This window comes from Triplophysa rosa, linkage group LG15, assembly GCF_024868665.1.
Source record: "Triplophysa rosa linkage group LG15, Trosa_1v2, whole genome shotgun sequence".
In the NCBI taxonomy this organism is placed as follows: Eukaryota; Metazoa; Chordata; class Actinopteri; order Cypriniformes; family Nemacheilidae; genus Triplophysa; species Triplophysa rosa.
The window spans coordinates 7,174,883-7,199,841 of NC_079904.1; the positions used below are offsets into that span (position 1 = coordinate 7,174,883).

The following is a 24,959-nucleotide window of genomic DNA, read 5'->3' on the forward strand; positions in this document are numbered from 1 at the left end:
GTAGATTAGTTAAAAGAATGGTTATTAATGATTTTTTCCGTGCAAAATGAACAGCAAGTGTTATGAAGCGCTATATGACAGCTACAGGTATTTTGTGCGATCGTGAAATCATTGTCCACAAGGGGGCGTACTGTTACTTCTAAAAAAACATATGCGATATGGCAACGTTTGATAAATTAGATCAATTCTAAACACAAATTATATCTAGGATATGAGGTATCAAATTATTCTTCATGCCTGTTTTATTTGTAATCATTTTCACTCTAAAATGTCGTATTTTTATTAGGAGAGATTTATTCACCTATAAATACCCTACATATTAACTTTTGGCTATTATCCCAAAATATCCTAGAGCCGGTTTATTAATTTATGGCATCCGATAACCAGTAAGTGCTTTACACCAAACAAATCATTTTATCATTGTTTGTATTGTTGAGCGTATCGTTGGCATCTGCTCGGTGAGTCATGTGCGTTCGAGCGTGAATGCTATCTGACGCCGTTGCGTCACTTACCCTTTACATATAACTGCACCTCTTTCACTCAAAAGTTCATTCATACTTTGATCTCAAGCGTTGAGGATGAGGCCTCGGCCAATACAAGGCACTGGAATGAGAAGCATCGTATCGTTCATTCTTCTTTTGCACATGGGGTTCATGGTTTGCCAAGGAGGTAGGCTACGTACAAACTTTCTATAGTCTGTATAGTGTTAGATATTTTCAAGTCAAACTATTTACATTTCAAATAAGTAATAATGAATACATCTGTGATTTTTTTTGCAGCCAACCCCTGTTGCTCAGAGCCCTGTCAGAATCGAGGTTTCTGTACGGCGATGGGCTCCGACTCTTATGAATGTGATTGTACGCGCACTGGATATTACGGTCAAAACTGCACAACACGTAAGTGAGACCTAGCTGAGTCTGTAAACAAATATGATTCCCGTGCCCAGCTAACTTTAACTTTGGTGTCGTTTTAACAGCCGAGTTTCTCACATGGGTGAAAGTGTCCCTGAAGCCCACTCCCAACACTGTCCATTACATGCTCACCCATTTCAAAGGCTTGTGGAATATTGTCAACAGCTTGTCATTTTTGCGCAACGCCATAATGCGCTATGTACTCACATGTAAGATACGCTATTTTCGTTCTTATACATTCTATAGTGTTTATGGTATGCAAGAAAACGAACATTTTTTTCCCAGTCAAAATTTGTAACATTTAAACTTTCATCTTTGGCGAAAATGAAACTACATTCTCTGTAATTGAAACGTTTTCCCTCTCTCTTGAATCAGCACGCGCCCATCTGATCGACAGTCCTCCCATATACAACGCTGACTATGGTTACAAAAGCTGGGAAGCCTACTCCAATCTCTCCTACTACACTCGCACACTGCCTCCAGTCCCGCACGATTGCCCAACGCCCATGGGAGTCGCAGGTGAGTCTCAGACCTGTTCTCTCACATTTCTTAGCATATACCTTTTATTGCGCCATTACATCACCGACAGTGACAGTAATGGCGACACTCAACCTGCGCGTCTGCATGCCTTAGGTGTGTGGAACAGAAAAGCAAACGAAAATAAAAGATTTGCCTACGACATTGCTGATCTATTAATCGATCACCTTCTTCAGGTTGCTGAGGTCAGACAAAGCTTAAAGTTGCAGAAATTGTTAGGAAAAGTAACTGTTGTTTCATAACAGTAAACGTATAGTAACCATGTTTTCTGGCAGACTGATGTTCTTTTATATTAAAAGGCATTTAACACAAATATCATGGTTAAACTACGCTTACTATAGTGAGACAATGGCCAACTTGCGGTTAGTGTGGTTTTACTACTAATAAAACCAAAACATATTGGTTACTATAATTAACCCATGTTAATTTTCCGTAAGGGAATGGTCAAGGTCTACCTGAATTCACTCTTACATTACTTTTAGTCATGTGGATTAAATCACATTAAGATTAAAAGCGGTTCATTTCGATGTAACCACATGAAGCACATTCTATTTTAAGGGGGTAGAGAATAAGTCATGCACAAAAGCCTGTCTAGTAAGCAACCTCTGATGTAAATGTGAGGCTGATGTTTTCATAAATATTTCTTCGTCTTTCTTGGCAGGTAAGAACGAACTGCCAGATGTTAAGGTTTTGGCTGAGAAACTTCTAATGAGAAGAAAGTTCATCCCAGACCCTCAACGCACTAGTCTTATGTTTGCCTTCTTCGCTCAACATTTCACACACCAGTTCTTCAAAACCGACCAAAAGAAAGGTCCAGCGTTCACAACAGCCTTTAATCATGGGGTGAGTATAAATTAAAAAACATTTGTAAAATGTTTTACACTTAACTAAAGCAGCACAATTTTACTGATGGTTATCATTCATAATTAGAGCTTCGCGATTAATATCTTAACGATTTTGTTTGGTGTCTTCAGGTTGACTTGAGTCACATTTATGGACAGGGGCTTGATCGTCAACACAAGCTGAGACTTTTTAAAGACGGCAAGCTGAGATATCAGGTAAGAAATATCTCCACCCATGCATTTTGCCTATTATTCCTTCTAAATTTATATTGCAAGCATGTTTGTTAAACAATCTCTCAGGTAACTTACGGAAAGTCTTTGTCTTACCCAGATTCTGGATGGTGAGGTGTATCCTCCAACAGTCAGTGAGGTTCAAGTCGACATGCACTACCCTCCACATATACCTGAGTCACGGCGCTTCGCTGTGGGTCACGAGGCCTTCGGACTGGTCCCCGGACTCATGATGTATGCCACCATCTGGCTGCGCGAACACAACCGCGTGTGTGATATTCTAAAACAGGAACATCCTGACTGGGACGATGAGAGGCTGTTTCAGACCTCAAGACTCATTCTGATTGGTTAGTATTCTGTAGACAAGGACATATCGTAGTTTTGTTTAAATTTGGATTCGTTACAGAGACAAGCAAATGTTTGTGAATGAATTGGGAACTTAAAACCATGTTGTGACGAGGGAGGCGTCCCGGTCTCGCTTCTTCCTCCCACGGCTCTCGTCACGCCTCCCTCGTCACACATGTGTATTTGTATTAAAAATGGTTACTTTGATTAATCTTTCAGTCAGTAATCACATCATCATTCTCTGTTGTGTCCTCACAGGCGAGACAATCAAAATTGTAATCGAAGATTACGTGCAGCATCTGAGCGGCTACCACCTGAAGCTCAAATTTGATCCTGAACTTCTCTTCAATGAACGTTTCCAGTACCAGAATAGGATCTCATCGGAGTTCAACACCCTTTACCACTGGCACCCGCTTATGCCAGATGTATTTCACATCCAAGACGAAGTCTACAATTACCAGCAGTTTCTTTTCAACACGTCAATGTTGGCTGACTATGGCATCAACAGCTTGGTTGAGTCCTTCACTAAACAGATAGCTGGACAGGTAAAAGATAACAATTGAGTTGTGTTTCATGTATTCTAGGTTCTGTAATGACAAAAGTAAGATTTAATAAATCTTAAATTATACTATTCTCCTTTGATCCAGGTTGCTGGAGGACGTAACATTGCACCAGCTGTTTTAAGGGTGGCCATAAAGTCCATTGAAGACAGCAGGCAAATGCGCTACCAGTCTATCAATGCCTACAGAAAACGCTTCAATATGAAGCCATACAAATCCTTTGAGGAAATGACAGGTAAAGGATTGCTTACATTTTATATTTTGCTTATATTTTTTAAACTCATAGCCATTTGGGTGGAGCAAAAATCACAATTGTAAAATTGGCTTGCTTTTTTTTTAACTAAACTAACCTGTGATATAATATATTCGGAGTAATATTTCTGAAAAAATACCTTTGTTTAATTCTTGTTTAAAGTACATTTCTGAAACATGTTTATATTCTAAATGGCACGCAACGCTGGTTAATGGCAAAGGAGAACGAATACTGTAGCTCTCTTCAGAGAAAGACAGTTTATCCGGTCTAAACATTGACATGTTTTAATAACACACCTGTTTAAAACAACTAGGTCTGCACAGTATCAACGAGATAAACATAAACCCTCTTCAGGAAATTAGTCTTTATGTTTTCATACAGGATTTTCGTTGTTTATAAACAATACGTGCAGATCAAAGGATTTAAATTCTTTAACAAATGGTTCCTAGTATATGCAAATGGTATCTCTCTGTAAGAAAACATTTGGATTGAGCTAAATCAAAAATGAGCCACTTTAAATAATTTCCACGGAGTTAAGCTGAAGATACAAGTTGACTTAACTGACCATGTTTTGTGTTGCAGGAGAAAAAGAGATGGCTGCAGAACTAGAGGAGATGTATGGGGATGTAGATGCAGTGGAGCTTTATACTGGTCTGCTGGTTGAAAAGCCCAGGACCAATGCCATCTTTGGAGAGACCATGGTGGAGATGGGTGCCCCCTACTCCCTTAAAGGACTAATGGGAAATCCCATCTGTTCACCCGAGTACTGGAAACCCAGCACGTTTGGTGGTCAAGTGGGCTTTGACATCATTAACACTGCCTCTCTGCAGAAGCTTGTTTGTGATAATGTCAAAGGGCCGTGCCCTATGGCGTCCTTCTCTGTACCTGATGTAAAAGACTCTGTACCTGCTACTATAAACGCAAGTAACTCTCACTCGGATCAAAAAGTCAACCCAACAGTTTTACTTAAAGAACGGACGTCTGAGCTCTGATAAATGTCCCCTGTAAGAATGTTATTTATTATTTATTTATTTATAGGATATTTATATTATTTATTGTACTTTAATTGCGTATTTTTTATATTTTTCATAAAAGGTTTTGTACAATGTTTGGTTTGTCTTAAATTATTTATTAAACACTGTAGTGTATGATGTTTGTGTATGTTTACAATAGACCTCAGATTTTAGCACTGAATGTTCCAGTGTCATATTGTTTCATGTTTTTACTTGAATTGGATGCTTCTAGCTGTTTATGTTTATTAATTTTGTTTATGTTTCTATATTCTATCGTTGTTTCCCAAAACCTAATTGAACATCTCAAAGCATAAACTATGTTCTTACTGTCAAAATAACTTGAATACTTTTCCTAATTTGAAGAAGTGTTGCTATTTTTATTTGTTAAAGTTGAACTTTTGACTTTGTAAATAAATAAATCTTGAAAAAATATACTGTGAATTCAAGTAATTAGGGTATAATTATATTCCAAGTATAACATAACATAGCATAACATAACAGCACTGATATTTCAATTAAAATATTGCACAAAGCTATTTCCTAGATGATAAATATTGTAATAAATCTTCAAACATGCAGAAACAAATTTACAGGGGGGACAGACTTGTTCAGACGGCAAAGAAATGCAGCAGAAATATCTTGAGTGAATCATACCTCAAAGAATATTGAAACATTTATTATGATTTGCAAGGCAATATCATAAATCACAGTTCACCCACACATTCAGCTGCACATACAGAACTTTGTGAAAAAACATCCTTGACATTGACAGAGATAAAAAAAGTGACCAACGCAACAGTTGGGTTATACCTTAATCTATGCTGGATTGTTTTAACCCATTGTTGGGTCAGATCTAAACATTTTCTGGGTGAATTTAAACCTAGGCTAGGTTTGCCCCCTTTTGACCCAACCATAGGTTTAAAATAACCCAGGATTTTTTTATATATCAAATTTGACTACAAGTAGTCACTGTGGAAATCATCAAAATTCTACAGGCCAATGGGCTAGTTGCAAAAGATGGCACTGGGGAGCTTTTGCGACCCCAGGATTATTTGTTTTTCATCATATTCATCGTACAACCCTATTGAGTTTTTTTGGTTTAACGATGTGCTCAGCGATGTAAAGAAAATCTGTGATTTCGCTTATATATTACTTTCTTCTTTTTTGTCTTAAAACACCCATATTTGCCAGCCAAAAATCCTCCTTTTCTCAGAGTGTTATACGACAGGAAATTACTCTGCCGACTCTGCCGTCCCAAAAGCTCACCGGCGCCATCTTGTGCAACTAGTGAATAATTTCAGGAGATGCCTGTAATTTAGCCCTAAATGTGCGGCATTGTTTGTCCACCCCAGCTGTAAATATGTAAGATTGACAGAATCATGACTGAGTAAAACTTGATAGGAGCCCTTTAATTGCGCCATTAAGACTTTGCCTCCGTGCTTCTGATCATCAATGGTACTGTTTTCCCAAAGTTACTCTATGAGGCTCAACTACCTCACTTCTGTGGGAGGACGTAAGGACAGTCTTCCATTCTCTGTGATTAATTGGCATGAAATTATAGCACAGCGGGCAAGAGGGGAAAGATTGTGGCAGGCATGTTTCCATTGCATCACTACAGACATTTCGCTACATTTCGCTCAGTCCATGGGACGTGCTGCTGGGAAAGCCCGAGCGGGCATGAGCCCCCCACGAGATGAGATACGTGCCATTTGACAAGCAATGAAAATGAGAGGCAGTTTGGACGTGGTCACTTACCAGTGTGAGAACTTGGCAGAGGTATAGAAAGAAAAAACACGGTCCAGCAGTCGATTTAACAAGAAATACATAAAATGGATAGTTCAAACAAAAATATAAGTTCTGTCATCATTTACTCACCCTCTTGTCATTTCAAACCTTTATGATTTTCTTTCTTCTACGGAACACAAAAGAAGATATTCTGATCAATTTTGGTACCCGAACAATGGTGGTACCCATTGACTTGCATTAGTTTTGTGTCCATTATCTTCTTCTGTGTTCTGGGAAAGAAAGTAAGTCATACAGGTTTAAAATTTACTCATCAAAGGATGGGTAAATGATGACAGAATTGGCATTTCTTGGGTGAACTATCATTTTAAGGAAAGCTCAATATGAAAGCTCGCAGAAACTCAATGACAACCATTAACCGCAATAATCCTTTTAAATTATTACTAACCAGTTTAAATCCTAAACCTAAAAAAATATATTCTGTCACTCATGCTATCGTTCCAAACCCATATTTCGTTCTGTTTTGGGTTGTGCAAAGAAAAATGTCCAATCTGTTCTTTCCCATAAAATGAAAGTGATGGTGACTTTTTTGTATAGAAAAAACAGCTTGGATATTGTGCTAGTATATTCTCTTTGTGCTCCATAATAGAAAGTCACATGGGTCAAGCTGAGGTCTAGTACATTATGACAGTATTTTTTTCCTTCTGACAGGAATTTAAATGAAGATATGATGTTTAGCTTTATGTTATATGTTTACTTTTCTCTTTCTCAGAAGAGGGTTTCCGGCCTTTTAGGAAAGCACTAAACCTGTCACAGATTACCTTATTTGTTTCATGACAGTATCTCTGAAACCTATGAGGTAATGCTTTCAAAGTTACTTTCAGTCTGGTCTCGGCTGTATGACAGAGACTTAATTCATCAATGATGAGACCACACTGCAGGATATCTATACAGCACTCTTATAAACATTCTCAGACCATAAAAGGACATTCAAATGTGAAGCATCCTCAGCAGGATATGCCACTTTCTACAAGTACCTCATCAGAACAGACAGCTTAATCTCTTGCCGCTACAATCTTCTATTGTTTTGTGTGTCTGAACATGTATACTTTAAACCCTTCTTCCTAAACAAAGTAATTTCACTTTCCTTTTAGGAGGGAAAAATTCCCAGTTACAGATACGTATAGATAAAATCCCTTTAATAATAGTAGGCTATATAAAGTAACCAGTTAAGAATGAAAACTCATAGAGATTTAGCAAGAGCAAGCTTTATTAGTTCATGTAGCGTACAAGGCACTAGCAACGGTCATGAGTTTGATTCCAAAGAAAACAAACTGAAAAACTGATAACCTTGAATACAGTGCAAGTCGCTTTGGATAAAAGTGTCTGCTAAATGCACAAATAATAATCTAATGTGGTTTGCAAAGGCAGCTTGCTTGCAGTGGAAAGTGAACTGCTTAACCAAAGCAAGATCCTCTAACCTTCTCTGCAAGACAAGAAATGATAGTTCTAAACAACAACTTACAGGAAGCTGACATTTGATATTTAAGAGCAATCGCTCTGTTAGAAACTTAGATAGATTGTTTGACCCATACGGGACAACTTTAATTTAAGAGGAGAAACTTGATTACCCTGAACTTCCCCAGAATTCTTTATCTCTCACGAAAAAAACTCCAGACCGTGTTATCAGTGTGGTCCCTTTACAGAAGATAGTATTAAAAAAATGCACTTGACCTAAAAACTGGAGTATATCTTTCGCCTTTAGATCATAGAATTGACTGTTTTCAGGGTGAATTAAGCTTTATTCTTTTGTATTTTCATACCATTACGAAAATTCTTGTCTGGGTATATCACCTATTATGCTGTCATTCAGATTTTGCATTAAGCAGAATTGACACAGCACTTTACATTTATTAGTCAGATGTATGTTCAGAGACATGATGGTCCTAAGATCCATTTTAAAGAAAGATTTTGTTTCTCCGATGTTTGATAGCTTGATTTTTGACTTCCATTTTCTCAATGTTGTCTATAGGAGAAACAATCAGGATATTTAAAGAGAGATGTGTGATTTTCTTTCTTATGGGATGTAGCTCATTACCTATGAGATCCAGGCATATAGTACAGCCATCAGAACCCCTCCCAGTTCAACTCTCAGTTCTTCCACAACCATATAAGGCTGTGGGCCTCTCCAATCAATATTCCCAGCCAGAGGCACTGGCCAATGTCTGAATACAGAGCAGCATGAACCAGTTTAACCATTTGTGTGTATGACGTATAGAGAGGAAATTTACACTACTGAGAACATTTTCCAACCACTGCTAACATGAAACTATGTAGAATCAAACTACATGCTAGTCATATTGGAAATACCTATCATTCACAATCATTACAGTCCTGATATTGTGCATCTTTCCGGTGAACAGTAAAAAGAGAAATGGCATAGTTGCATTGGCTTAAAAAGAAACAGTAGGGTTATAATCTGACTCGTCTTTGTCAAGGCAAGTAATCAAGTAATTGTAAACGGAAATGTAAAGCGAAATGATAATACAATTGGCTGTTCAAACAGATAAAAAATGAATAAGCCTGATCTAAACCACTTAAGATTGCTTTATGTGATTCAAGTCTTTGTTAATGTGTGGCAACAGGTTGTCAGATGTTAAACGTTGTTTAGGAAAGATTCAGATGTCCACTTTAGTGTGAATTGCGAATGATTCACACAGACGTTAACAGTTTCTTTATCGGAATCTTTAAGGTCCAAAAAACTTCCAAGAATTTTCTAAACAGAGGAAAAGAAACTGAGGTCTCTCAGTCACAAAATCCTCTCCAGGTATGTAACATTACCTGTTAAAATAGTTCCTGTGTGACTAGTGTGTGTGGTCTCAAATGCTTGAGTGAGAGTGTGTGGGTGCACATTTAAGACAAGAATCAGGCATTCCTTTAAAAAATAGGTATTACCGGATTTGCTTGACATGACTTGATAGTTTCTGTCGACCTTCCTATGCAATTAGCGATAACATTATCTTTGACACACCTTTTCCTCATAATCTCTGACTTAATACTCTCACAGTATTCATAACTCTATAAATACATTGGTGTCTCCACAGAAAAAAAACGGATAATCAATAAGAATATAAAAGGTACAAATATAGCCCTTTAAATATTAACCATGGATAATAAAACACTGCCAAATGATAATGGAGATAAATTACTAAAGCTGCTGTCATCACAAAACCATATTTAAATGAATGCAACCTGCCAATGCAATATTATATATAAATATATAAAATAATATATAACACGTCATATAATATATTATAATTATAATATATAAAATGAAATATTCTCAAAATGTTAAGTAACAGTTTCTGTTATTTAGACTTAATAATGTAAAATAATGTATTTGTATAAATCTAACATTGAACTTTTATCGCGATTCCTCATTATTCTTATTTCTGTACGTACATTACATTGAATTGCTTATTAAACAAATATAGAAGTCTGTTAGCAGCAGTCTGTTCTTTTGGCATGAATGAACAGGTCCATGAGATCAGGTCAGAACTTTAGAAAATCACTGTTAATTAATTTAAAATGTTCACATAACTACTGGGTTTTTCAACCATTGTACATAGACCCACACACATGCACACACAGATTCAATTGTGACATTAATTTCTGATGGTTGGTTGGCATCTCAATGTTGTGATCAGTCACCTGAAACTGGAATTTTAGACCCCAGAGCTAAAACAAAGAAAGGAAACCCCTATTATACATTAACTAGGAAAAACCTTCCCTTTCAGTTTCCTTCATCTTCTGCCAAAAACAATCCATTACTTAGAATATTTAATACCATTTAATAAAAATGAGGTAACGAGGCTATAAAAATAGAACACAGCAGACCTTGTGGTGACTTTTACTAACTAAGAGCCATACTGTCTGTGGCTGTTTTATCATGACTGCATCTTTAGCTGATACAGGTCACACAAGGAAAGATCTATAACAGGGTGTTCTTTGTTTGCATCATAAGGGGCAGCACCTCAATCCTTATTTGATACTTCCTGCACTATAGAAAGAAGCCATGTTTCGAAAAACAATGAGACATAACATATCATGATGTCATTTTAATGCAACACAAATGTCCTCAGAATATAAAGTGCAAAATATATATACAAGCATAAAAGTTCAGACAGAGATTTTGGTGAGGAATAAAAAGGGATAATTCTTAAAACTGAATTTAATCATTGACTTCATGAGGAACTGAATTCATGTTTTTCTTGGCTTCTAACACTGAAAACAAAAACTTGAAAAACAGGCACCAGTAAAATACCGTAAGCTATTTTTTTCACATAAAATTACATGTTTTAGAAATTAAAATGTATAGTCTTTTCTGTAATTTGACAAATTTTCACCGTATTTTAAAAAAGATCTAAAAAGAAACTGAAGACGAAACTGTGAGAAACAGTAAATTCTGTAAAATTACAGATCTTTATACATTATACATGACAAATTTGTAGAAAAAATAACTAATAAGTATAATTCCTCTACATTACAGTTTTTTTACAGTGTAACTCACATCCTGGCTTGACTTATTTGGTCACAAGCTCTTATAAAGTCACTATACATGGATGTGTTTTTGTGAGAAATTATGTTAAACGCATCACATCAAGATCAGCTTTCTATACAATTTTCATTCTTATTTTCAAATAATTTTGTCAATATAATTTTTTTTGTACCAGCCTGATCAAATCTAACCTAAAAACATCTTGAATTTGCCAGAATACCTACCGGCTCTCAGTAATGTTAAAGGTAAGTTTAAGTGCTCTAGGCAGCTACTGACCGTCTATATCTGGAAACTGTACATTGTAAGAAACAATAGCTTAAACCTGTAAATAACACATCTGTACACTCTTTAAATATATATATGTTGTCTTTTGTCTATATTTTTTCACTTTTTGTATATAGTGCATTATTATTTTTATTTAACTCTCATTATTTTATCTTACTGTATATTTGCACTATGTTTGCACCATGTGTACACTTTCTTCTGCACTAAGCTCCTGTCACCAAGTCAAATTCCTTGTGTGTGTAAACGCACTTGGTAATAAAGCTCCTTCCTTCCTATATGCTGTATTTTATCACTTCTCCCTGAAGGTATATAGGACACCTGTGAAGGACAGCTGGTTTCTAGCTACATCACTCTGACAGTGTTGTCATACTTAAATGAAAGTTACAGTGGGGCGGTGTGCTGTATTAGTAAAAAATTTGGCCTAATATCCAGAAGGCTGTAGGTCTGAAACCTGTAAGAGGTGAGCCATGATTTGTCACATAGTGCCCTTGAGCACTTATTGAACACCAGGCAGATGATGCTCCTTAAACAGATTTGCTTCCCTTTTGAAATGCTATTTCTTGTCATTGTGGCCATGTTTTATCTCACTTCCAATAGCTCAAAAAACAGTCCATTGACAAATGATCGGTAGGTTTAGTCCTCTCTGTGCATGTAATGCCACCTGGTGGTTTAAAGGAGAACATGCATGAGTCATTGTTTTTTTAATGGGGAAGCAGAGGGTCCAGTCAAAAGAAAAACGAAAGATAAAGCTACAGTATAAATGAGAATGAGTAAGCCATGAGACTAAATGACTGAGATCAGAACTAATCTTACTTCCCTTGCGTGATCTAAAACAACTGACCTCTAAGTCACTGGATTCCACAATTCACATGCACGCACATATTAGACACAGCCGGCCAGACACAGTATTAGTACACTCAGACATGGCATTAGTACACTCAAACATAATATCCGCAGCAGCATTGTTGTATGATGTTTCATTGGATGACTTGGATTATATACTGCAACAAATGAAAGGGCTCAATAGCATGGTTTTGTAAGGATGCATGGGTTTGTGTATGTTCTCATAGCAAAGCCATAATGTACCAATTGCGGTTTAATTCTCTGTCCTGGTCATACAGGCCTACAGTGTTTGTTTTGGGTTATGGTGAGCCAGTTCTTAAATTTGTCATTTTGGCTTGACCATTAAATATAAAAATCACACAATAAAAACACATCAAGGAAAATCATTCAGAACAAAACTGTCATTATTATGAAAGCGATAATATATGACAGAATAAGTACAGAATCATAAAGTATTATCAGTAAATAAAACTGGTTTTCACTAAACCTGAAGATCCTTCTTTGTAAATTGATAATGAATTTAATGAAAAAACTAACAGAGGGGACCTTCAAACAATATTACTTCATATAACAATATTACTTCATATATAGTGAACAAATGTTTCCCCAGTTGAGCCAAAGAAAACAAAAAGCCTTCAAGGCGTCACAGATTTTTTGGACACAGGTCAGCAACTTCCGTTCTCTGTAAATAGAGAGGTGTAACCGAGCGCTTTGTGGACCTTTGTGATTCTGCCTCATTCATTTGAAAAGGTAAAAAAAACCTGCCAATGTGGTCATCGGAGTCTGAGTCAGTGGTTTTCATCAATTGCATCATAAAAGAGGGGAAACGCTAGACTACATTTTTAAGTTCACATATAGCTTTTGTTTCACGTGTAGATAAGTGTGGAAAGACATTTGGGAGGGTGTCGCTTTTACTTGCTATGATGAATAGGTCCGCCCAGATTTATTTATTTTTATGGATTTTAATATAACTACAAACTATGCTTATATGATCATAGCATCTAAAATAATTCATTTTTGCTTAATAATGCTTAATGAGTCTGTCATTTCACAACTGAGTTTTTGGTTATGTAGTGCTTTTTCCAACATTTACAGACATGTGCATGACAGAGAGATATGTGGTATACTTTTTGCAGTAATGCACATTTGTTTCACTACAGATTTTGTTAGAACAAGAAACAAAGAAAAGAACATTAAAGCATGAAAGACAGTCTGTTTTTGGCGAAAGGTATAGGGATTATATAAACTAGTGATCAACCATACAATTTTTACCCAAGACTAAGGCCAAAAATAAGGCCATCTCGTGGCAATTCTGCCTATGCCACTACGGTCTTTTGTATCAAAAAAGAACATATCCACTATTTTTACAAAATGATCATAATGTTTGGGCATGAATAGAGCTCAAATTTAGTATAGCTTAAGAGAGCAGTTAGAATTTTAGACAACAATTATAACATTTTGGTGCTTTGACATAAAGAATCCCTGTAATTTAGTCCATTAGTGACATACCATAAGGCAAAACTACAAGAGAAAATAATGCTGTTTTTCGCAGCTTGCAAGTATACTGTAATTACAAGATGACTATAGGAAGTCTAGTTGGAGCCGTTCATGTTATATTTAAATATTTTAATTTATATGGCAACACTAAGGCTAAAATGGATATACTGTATATGATAAATGACTGTATGTAAAATATTTAATCACACATGAATTGGTAAATTTAACAAAATTGCTTTAATTAATTTTATTAACAGTGACCAGTGAGTCAGTTTGGTTCTTCTGCTTGACATCATGCGGGTCAAGTTGGTATATGTTGGTATAAAACATTTTTATGCAAATGAGAAGGATAACTGCATGTTGTAACACAGCCGAGTTATATCCAACACAAACAGAGTTGTGCACTTTTGACATCATAATGACCAAGATAAACTGAAAATAAAACAAAAGTGGAGTCCGAGCTGAGTAGTTACATTATTACCTGAAACCTGTGGTCACAACTTCCTATTATTATGATGGCGCCATGGCAACATTGATAGGAATTTTAATAGGGGTTTACCTACATTTGAGCCACACCCAGTTACAATAAAATGACTAAACATTTGAAGTATTGAGAGGTGGGGGGAGTAAGTTACAAACACACACATGCACACACCTGCAGGTGATCCCCATATGGGTGTGCCTCTAGCTCTAGATTCATTTTTTTGTAAGAGCTCTTTAGTCATTGTTAGGCAAATACAAGGCATGGATGTTTTATTGCTGAATGGATATCTGAAAATATCACCACTGAATTTGCCACATATGGGATTAAAAGGAGAATCATCATTGCTGTTGACTCACAGTCCTGTACACTCATGCTGTCCGCCAGAGACGTTTCAAAAGTCTCAAGAGTCTTACACCTTCAAGGAAAACAAGAAGTTCCTTGCAATTACAATAATAACACATAGAGGAAACTGTAAGTGTAGTTCCAGTAAGACATTCAGAAATGATGTGGTTAAAATAGAATTAAGGTATTTGATTGAAATGAAAACTGGAGCTGTGTAGTCATGTCTACTGTAAATGAATAGAGTCATCAGCCTGTCATTTAACCCCCAATTATAAAAAAGTCTATAAGTCTATAAAACAACAAACCATAACCACAACTTCTATAACAGGGTTCACAAAAAAAGGTGCTAGAGAAGGTTCTGTACAGCGATGATTTAAAAAAATCACCAACCCTTTTCCACTATAAAGAATGGATGTTATATAGAACAACTCAGCCAAAAATGCTTCTATCATCGTGAAGCACCTTTTTTAAAGAGTCTTAAACGGTTCGTCACCCATCTGAATGTTTTCAATGGTTTAAAACATAAAGCTTTGACGAGAATAAAAGTAAAGATGAAAAATTAAAAAGAAAACGTAATGTTGTAGACGGTTTCATCGGACGTGTTTGGTTATAAGATAACAATTTATTTTATATTAAATTTATATTACTAGTATTTATATTAATATTTCATTGTATATGAATTGTACTACATTACATTAAAACTACTCAGCAGTTTTTGATTCTTTGCCGAGGTGTACCAGAAGTTAAGTTTGGGCCAAGTTAAGTTTGGGCCACATAATGTTTGTTTATGTCCAGGATGATAACTTTCACCCAAGTTTTTCACCTACTGTTGCACTTGTGTATATGGTTGAGTGACAATAAAGGGATTTGATTGAGTATAGAGAAGTTAAAGATTGTTCTGAGGAGTTGAGGGTGTTTCCACATTAATGAGGTCAATCCTATTTATGGACCATCTGTTTACAGTCACTGAGCCAGAACTGTTAAAGCTGAGATAAAATTTCTCTCTCCCTCTCTCTCTTTCTTCCTCCTTCTCGTTATCTCTGTTTTACTCACCCAGAATCTCTTTTTTTCCATCTACTCTACCTACCACAGACCTGTCCTGCCTGTCCAAATATCCATTATATTATTAAAAAAATACAACGTTAACACTTCACCTCTATTTGTTGTGCATTGATTCCTGTTCTTACAGTGATGCGATTTATAGATGTAAAATGCATTGTTTTGTGTGGCTGCCCTCTAATGGCGATTTGAAATATGAAAATGTAAGATCAGTCAGGGATGCCTTTTGCCTACTTCTGTCAAAACCAAAAGAGAGATGTGGTTAGTATATGCAAAGTAACAAAACAAGACACGTGAGAACGTAAAGATAGACTGGTGATTGTAGTGTTTTATTCATTTTGATGCGGTGATCTGCATGACATCTCTGCTTTGCCTATTGTTAATTTAAAAAATACTCACTCCACATACGTGAAAACTGGTTCCTTTAATCTGTTAAGCCAATAAATGGCCAGAAATAGCATCAAGTAAAGCTACGAAAGTGACTTTGATGTAGAAAGTGGGAGGGTTGCCCGCTTATCTTTCAGAAGTATGCGAACATTCATGCTATGTGTATTCTATTCTTCTGCTAAATTGCACAAGAGATATACATCAGAAAATCTGAAAAAAGGTGAAGGGTACAGAAATAAATAAAAAAACTGTATTGTCATCATCAGGTCTAAAACAAGTCAAACATTTTAAACAAAGTTGTAAAGACATTGTGGTGCACTTTTATATCAGGCTCTTGCTTGCTTTCGCTCCCACAAACAATACACATCAACATGGAAAACCATGTAAAATGCATCAGATTTAACCAAATTGGCTCATTTTCATCTGGAGTTATAGTCCAGGCCTTAGGGTGTCTCATTTGTCTTGTTTCAGAAGGGGGAAATGATGTAGACTTCAGAGCATACTAGACACACAATGCATTCCCCATGTGAAAACTACATTCGTAATCCTCCGGCAGTGCTCCAAAAAGATTATTCTTCTCAATAACTCACGATCCTCTTGTAGTCCATTCAATTCTCTTCTCTTAACTACGGTATCTTTGTCATTGGTTGTGTTCTAACCACTGTCTAATTACTGCAATTAAATCCTCTTAAGAACCATGTGCTATTTCTGCATTGGAGCAGTGTTGTCCAACGTCTCCTGATTTAAGAAAGCTTCTTTGGGCCCTCCCCATGCACACTGAAAAACCATGAAGGACAAGTTAATGGTGATAGTGACCACACAACAGCTCACAGAAGACTAGCGCACTGCGGGGACGTATACTTGCGTGGATTGTGCAAACAGGTGAGCAGGCAATTGTTTTGAGCTTTAATAGGTTATGGTGCATTACAAATGGTTTTATGCTTTTACTCGATTTCAATTTGAAGTTTGGCCTGTACACTATAAGGCATTGCTTTTTTTTATAAACCTAAAGTAATACACAAACACAGAAGCATCTTACATACTGTATCTATTTACAGTATATCTTATCTGCATGCTTTGGGTTTTAATGAGTCACGGTGTTATTTTGACTTTATCTCCAGGCAATACAATATAGACCTGAACATAATTGTGACAAGCAATAATGAAATAGATCCAAGAGTATCTTGCAAAACACGCATCTAAATCTACATCAAGCCTTGTCAATGCAAGATAGGCTGGCATAACATTTTAATTCGAGACTTTTTAGCTCTGATTCTTATATGTATGTAGAACATTAATTTCTGAAAAAGTATGCAAACTTACCGTTCTGCAAAATTCAGCAAGGCTTAAAGATTCAGTTCAGACTAAAAAAAAAAAAGACTATGATAAAGTAATACATAATTTAGATTAAACAACATGGCTAAACATTCTTTCACCAGGCAAATTATACAATTTTAATTATAGACTGGATTATAGATTTTACTACCGGAAAAACATTTAGGGTCACTTGAATTTTAAAAACCTTGTGATCTCTAGGCCTGCTGTTCAGAAAGCATCCCAGGGTGATACATCAAGAAACTGGATGATAAAATGCCTTTGCAGATGCTTGGATTTTTGGTTACAACATAATTCCCATAGTTAGATTTGTGTTTTTCCATAGCTTTGATGAGTTTAATATTGTTCTAAAATTATATTATGAAAAAATAAATGACCCTTTGACTGGCAGTATAAATCTCCAAGGGTCAGTTAAAAAAATTATATGTAAGACTAATTATCATGGATAAAAGCATCTGCTAAATGTAAATGTTATGGTTTAAAAGAGTTTTTGCAATCCACCATAAAGCTAAAGCAACAATGTTTTAAAGAGATGATCAAGAAAACTGAAACAACCTCTTGAGCTGTCACAGGATTCTAATTGTTGCCATCTAAGCTAAGCCATTGCATCATAGTTCTAATCTCAATTAGTAATGTTGAGTGATTTACTGAGTGTAGTGAAAGACACAGAGACCTCTGATATTAAATTGGTAATCAGACAAAGTGATTTTATGCTTAGTGTGATTTCAGTCTCAGTGTCATATGAAAAACATCAAAATAATGCAATGATGAGTAAATAGTAAGTAATCAGTTGGGAATTACACAGCTGGCATTAAGGTGTCATCTAATGAGGTATTTCCACTTAAAACATGTTTGGTTCACCAATGCCATTGGAATTACTTGAAGAATCAAAGAGTGCATTAAGAAGTAAATGTTAATAACCAAATTTGACCCAGCCTAAATCATCTGTAAACATGGCACGTTATATGAATTCATTTGTCTTGGGGCAGATCAGTTCACTTGTCATTCCATGACATCATAATGGCCACACCCACCCGTGCCAACGGAATCAACAAATTGGATCAAGAAGCAATCTAATCTTCTTATTCCCGGTAAACCTAGCATCTTCCAGGAATAAGGGATTGGGTCAACTGACACAGTCACTGTCCATGCAGCAATATTTCGTTGCTAAATTTTCGCTAATATTTTCATGCTTTCCGTGGTCAAAACAAACAAACATTACATGTACAAGTTCTTGTAAAATGAAGTTAATACATGTCTGTTGTTTCTTGATAGACCATTCTGCCTTCTAAGAACTAAATTAGTTGTTGATGTAACCATCAACTGTCTGTTAAAATATGTGATGAGATTTGATCTTTGTCCACAGATTATCAACATTTAAAAATGTCTGACAGACTCGTCGACGAGGAACCAGTGAGCGTAACTCACACAGGTCAGCATTTATTTACCACTGTTTTAGATACCTGTAACAAAAGGCAAGTGATCTAATGACTCGAGATCATTTGGAATTACGACAATCAAAAAATAACCCCAATGCCAGCGACAGTCAATTTCCTGCCGTGACCCACATTTCTCTTGTCAAATCATTTCTATTTGAAAGGGGCTTTTCACTATAGCGTTTCAAAGCAGCTTGACAGAAAAAAGTGCCTCAGTGCCCCTAGTGAACCAGATGACTGTGGTAAGGTAAAACTCCATAAGGTTATTAAAGTAGGAGAAAAACCATGGAGGAAACCGAACTCATCCTCAATAGGTGAGGAGGACATTACGTATATGCCACATACATAAATGTGCAATTCTGCTCCTACGTTACTTAAAATATTAAATGACCTAATATGCATGATAGAATAATATTGAAACTGTAAAGAAAGATCATTCAGTTGCCAGCTTAAAACTTGTTTTTGTAGTGCAGACTTAAAAACAACAAAAAATTAAGAGACAACTTGGGTGTAGGCCTGGTTTAGACTCTTTAGACTTAAACTGGGAGCTTCTGAGCTCTGAGAAATTACAAAGAAATGTGGACATCCAACCCAAGCTGTGTAAAGCTGTGAGACAAAATGCAGCAAACCTTAAAAAAGGACTGATGTCAGCTTAAAATGTGTCTTAATAGAATAGATTTTTGCATGTTTAAGGTCTTTTAGTACCGTGTCATGTCTGGAAAATAAACAAACATTCCTTGTCTGTTGATTTATGAATTGACATATTATTTACTTCTCCATTTATATCTAGGACCAAAGGGTGTCATCAATGACTGGCGTCGATTTAAACTGGAGAGCATGGACCAGGAGGCTCTACCTCCCAGCAAGAGAGAGCTGCTGAGACAGATGTCCTCCCCCCAAAAACCTAAAGATGCCACTGCGGGTGGATATAACCGCAAGGTTGCATATTGTCTTGCTGTCACCTCTTCTCCTTTGACTGTATTTGCAATATAAGATTTAATGCTTCATTAGATGAAAAATCCATCATAAGTTTAATACCTTACATGAATAGTTTGGTTCCAACTCCGTTTTTAACATTTTTCAAAAATCTTTTTTTTTGTGCATTCCAATTAATATCAAACTGCAGTTGGTTTGTTTAGATTTAATCCATAATAACCTCAAAAAATACAGCTAACTAACACAATAAAAACATGATAACATAAAAAGCATGATTTTTGAAATGTTTTAAAAAGGAGGCATCTCATTTTGGAACCAAACTCTTCATATACTGTACCTATACGTATACATATGCCTTTAAATACATTTATACTGTACCTTCCATACAAAAGCTCTTTAAATAGTACCTGTAAGTTATTTTATGCAATGTCACTCTTAACCATGCCAAGTAACAATGTTTAGTTTGTCACAAATGTTTTTGTCCAATCACAGGCACTACAATATTCCTCCTGCTCATGATATCTTACAATTACCCTCCTCTTATTTCACTTGTCAGATGAGCGCCCAGGAGTATGAGCTGATAAAGGAGGAGGATGAGAAGAGTCTACGCAAGTACCGTAAGCAGTGCATGCAAGAGATGCACGAGCGCCTGAGCTTCGGGCCTAAATTCGAAGGTGTGTACGAGCTCGACAGTGGCGAGGCCTTTCTGGAGGTGATCGAGAAAGAGCATCGCCTCACAGTGGTGGTGGTCCACATCTACAAAGATGGAGTTCAGGGGTGTGATGCCCTCAACAATTGCCTGGATTGCCTGGCCACCGAATACACAAGCGTCAAATTCTGTCGCATTAATGCGGTTTCTACAGGTGCTGGCGAGCGATTTTCAGATGACGTGCTGCCGGCGTTGCTGGTGTACAAGGCTGGAGAGCTGCTGGGAAACTTCCTGGCCATTATGCAGAATTTCAACGAAGAGTTCTTTGCTATCGACGTAGAGGCCTTCCTCAACGAGTACGGACTACTTCCGGAGAAGGAATGTAACCCTGGTGATGAAGATGAAGCAGATGTGGAGTGATCACGAATGGCATATTAGGAATGGATAAAGAGAATAAATTGGATTATTTTATCGGGTAATAGAGTTGCGTTTGCGTGTGCACATAGCTCAGCATAAAGATCTCAATGAGCCTAGAGAAAACAACTGGATGTGGTGTGCAGTATTAAAAGCAGAAAGGAGGGAATTGATGTTACATCAATACCAGTAAAAAACTAGTAAAGGGATAGTTCACCCGAAAATTATGAATTAAATATTTTGAAGAACATTGGTAACAGTGGCACCCATTCACGTTCGGATCCCAACATTTTTCAAAATATCTTCTTTTGTGTTCTGCAGAAGAAAGTAAGTTATACAGGTTTGAAATGACAAAATGGTGAGTAACTTGATAACAGAATTTTCATTTTTGGGTGAACTATCCCTTTAAATTGAAGTCCTGTCTCACATGTAAATAAATAAACAGGATAATGACTAAATAAATGATAGTGAAATAGATAATGAAATAGTGTTTTGTGAAATATTTATGTACATACTGTGTGTTTGCATGTAGCAAAAATGAAAATATGTGAGTTACAGAATGGACCATAATGGCAACATGTTGTTTAAAGTGCTTCTTTTGAAAAAAACTGAATAAGCGCAATGTTTTCTAACGTCTTTAAAACTGTGATAAATTGCTTTATGGCCATTTGTGTACAAAAATTCTGTAAGGTTACAGATAAGCAGTATATTCAAATATTTGTGCTACTTGGGCTATAATTGTTTTCACTGTTATAAAGCACATGCATGGTCTGTCTTAAAGGGATAGTTGACCCACAATAAACAGGTTTTTAACAACATGAGGGTGAATTCTGAAAATTATGACATTTTTTATTTGTGAGTGAACGATCCCTTTACAAGTCGAGTGTGTAATATTTAGAAGGATCTAGTGACAGAAATGAAATATAACATCCATAACTATGTTTTCGGAGGTGTATAAAGACCTTACATAATTAAGCGTTATGTTTTTTATTACCTTAGAATGAGCTATTTCTATCTACATACATCACATCCGCGGGTCCCCTTGCATGGAATTCGCCATGTTGTTTCTACAGTATAGCCCTAAACGGACAAACTGCTCTACAGAGCATGTTTCGTAAATACGTAATCTCCTTCAGCAAATAAGAGAAAACGCGACCCCATCTTTGTCCTGTGAGTGCCGCCGAAGTGCTTCAAAGGGAGAGGGAGGGGTGAAAAAAAGCCATTGGTTGCAATTCGCAACCTCGCTGCTAGATGCCGCTAAAATCTCCATATTGCACCTTTACATATGTTAGCCTTTTTTTCTATACTGTACTAGAAACTGAAACTGTAAACTTCAATAAATGCAGATGGAAACATTTAAGATTTCCCCTGCCTGTATACTGCGAGTTTAAAAATAACAGAACAGCGGTGTAGGTCTTGCATTTATTCACATGCTTCATTTACACACGAATTACATGCCACCTGAAAGAAAGAATTTAAATTACAGAATCAAATTGGGGGAGCAATAAACTCAAATCTTCTAAAGAATTTGCACCTTCGCTTAATGTGGTTTAAGAAGCAGGTCTGCACATGCTCAAAATAATCCCGGACTCTGATTTTACTGTAACCTGCAGGTTCAAAAGTTCAGGCTTTATATAAAAAGAAAAGACCAATTTTGCACATTTGCACATTTTGCCGTAATTGTTACTTTAGGTAAATTGTCCTTTTGTTGAGTATGACAGATTTTATTGAACATTATGAACCACAGGTTAAAGGGAACAGACAGAGTCAGCAGAGGACATGCTACTGTTTCAAATCATACTGTATACTTTGGGCTTTTCAGTGATATCCTATTTGTTGTAAGGCTGAGCGATATACCTAAAATGTGATATCTTGATATCTTTCCAAATCAATATATACTTTTTGCCCAATTAAAAAAGTATGATTTGGAAATAACATTAAAAATACAATAAATAATATAAATACAACAAAAATTACTTACTACTTTTTATTACATAACCACATGCAATATGTTCTGAAAGAGATTGGTTGTGCTACCACTCTTTGTTGTGATTGTCTTGTTGTAGACCTCGTTTCCAAACCAAACCATCCTGATAACAGAAATTGTGCATTATCTTTTGGGACTGATTCATCAAGTTCTGTGTCTCTTTCGACACCTGTCTCGCTTGTTGTTGCCATTTTGACAATGATGAGTAACATTTTGCGCTACTTGTGAGAACTGTGGGTAGTGCTTGGGAAGGGAAATTGTATTTGTGCCATCTCTGGCACATTAATCTTAATTTTCATCAATATTCTATTCACAGCATTCTGTCATTTTAGATCCTCAGCACAATAATATCTCATTTTCAATATCGCCCAGCCCTAATTTGGATGGGGGTTGAACTGGCTATATACAGTACTGTACCAAAGATGTGTTATCTCTGTAAAAGATAGAATCTATAAACAGTGGTTAATAAACTCGGATAGTTTCATCAAGCAAGCTAATTAATGCAATATGTCTTTATTGTCAAGCTTTCATGAGCAGCATCTGCGATAGTAGATCTTTTCTGATCAGCTTAGCCTGAAATCTTCTTAGAGGGTTTAAAGTTAAGCTTTTGTTTTGACTAGTATCAAAACATGGACTGATTGGACTAGAGTCTACGTCATTATCCAGGTTAGAATTTATATGTCAATTAAAATCTGTGAAAATAATGAATGTCATTATTTTTCATACATACACTTATTATAGTTGTGTAAAATTTACAATATGCTATAATTTGTTTGAATTGTATTATTTATTTGTTTAAATATGTTTTTCATTAACTAAAGTGCTGTGCAACAAACCTAATTTAACAGCAACAAAATTACATCAGCTTGTGGGGTCATGAAGCAATTTTTGTCTGCCCCATGATATTTAAAAAAAGACAAGCAAACCAATTAGAAACTAACATATTTTCTTGTGAGTGCCAAACCATTCAGACACACCCACACAGCGCCTCTGGGTTTCGGTTATTTTGTGGTTAGGTTTTGCGTGTCTCACGCAGAGCTCTTGCTACAGTATATCGTGCGACGAGGTCGTCTGCGCTCCACACGAACATGTTCTGACAGTATCTGCACCTGACACCACATTTGCCGCCATCCTCAGTGCATAGGAGTAGCCAAAGGATCAAAGCCCTGGTCTGGACTTAATTCCATTAACATGTTGTCACGCGCTCAAACCTTGAACACCCTCTTACATCAAAAGATCTATATTGTAATACATTACAGTGAATCAGCTTTGCAGAAGTTACAAATATAAGGTTTTGTCTTGTTTTATTTAACATTGATAATTAAATATCTCCAAACCAAACTTTTTCAAAAAAGTTTCCATTTGTTAACATTAATATATTAAAAATCACAGTTCAGTTCTGATTTTCTCTAGTTTTTAGAAGAAGCATCAAAGGGAAATCACTACCATCTGTGATGCTGTTTCACCCATACAAAGACCTTCATTTAGTAGATTTAAGATCTTGAAAACATATTTAAGCCTAACACAGAAAACAGCTTGGTTGTGCTGCAATGTAATATAAAATGTTTCGTAACATCTCAAAACCCCCTTAAAGGGACAGTTCACCCAAAAAAGAAAATCTGTCATCATTTACTCACCCGTGAGTTGTTCCAAATCTGTATAAATGTTTATTAAAATGTATAATGCAACTACTGGTCAATGATAGTCAAGAACTGTTTGGTTACAATCATTCTTCCAAATATCTTTCTCCGTGTTCATCAGAACAAATACATTTATATAGATTTGAAACAACTTGAGGGTGAGTAAATAAAGACAGCATTTTCATTTTTGGCTGAACTGTCCCTTTAAAAACAGTAAATCAATGGTTGCTTGGAACCATTTCATTCCATTCACACAACCTGGTTAAAAGCCCAAGACCTGGTTAAATGTTACAGTATAGAATAAGGCACTTTGTTACAAATTCAAAATAAAAAATAACTAGTGGCTTATTAGTTTATCTCCTTTTGTTTGAGAAAAGAGAGGCACATTCCTCATGAATCCACACGGCATATACTGTACATGTATCTACCAGTTTTCATTTCATTATCCTGATCTAATTAAAAAGGTAAAGCCTTGTGTGTAGCCCTAGAAAGCAATAATACATCCCAGATAAAACCACAGGAATTAAGTATCTCTGGCGAGAATCATGCTAAGCACGTGAGCAAATCACAACAGTAAAAAACGTTAGGCAAGGGAAGACAGGTGAGTCACAGGTATAAACTGAAAAGAGTCAAAGAGGGGAGCACACGCCTACGCTCTCAAACAAGGCAAAA

At 36.2% G+C, this 24,959-nt stretch overlaps 1 protein-coding gene across 2 annotated transcripts; it reads left to right on the forward strand.

Moving 5' to 3' along the window:
* The first annotated feature begins 565 nt into the window (after positions 1-565).
* Positions 566-23,282, forward strand: LOC130566300 (prostaglandin G/H synthase 2-like). 2 transcript variants are annotated; one of them, XM_057353702.1, is made up of 14 exons: positions 566-669; positions 780-896; positions 977-1,120; positions 1,287-1,430; positions 2,110-2,291; positions 2,423-2,506; positions 2,622-2,868; positions 3,125-3,411; positions 3,514-3,661; positions 4,262-4,569; position 5,147; positions 18,592-18,657; positions 19,452-19,600; positions 20,154-23,278. In XM_057353702.1, exons 1-14 carry the CDS (start codon positions 579-581, stop codon positions 20,664-20,666), a joined length of 2,481 nt encoding a protein of 826 aa, XP_057209685.1. In that variant the 5' UTR covers positions 566-578; the 3' UTR covers positions 20,667-23,278. The 2 variants fall into 2 exon arrangements, with proteins under 2 accessions (XP_057209685.1, XP_057209684.1); XM_057353701.1 differs by lacking the exons at positions 566-669; positions 780-896; positions 977-1,120; ... (6 more) ...; positions 4,262-4,569; position 5,147 and adding an exon at positions 15,906-16,772 and having other exon boundaries at positions 20,154-23,282.
* The last annotated feature ends 1,677 nt before the right edge of the window (positions 23,283-24,959 follow it).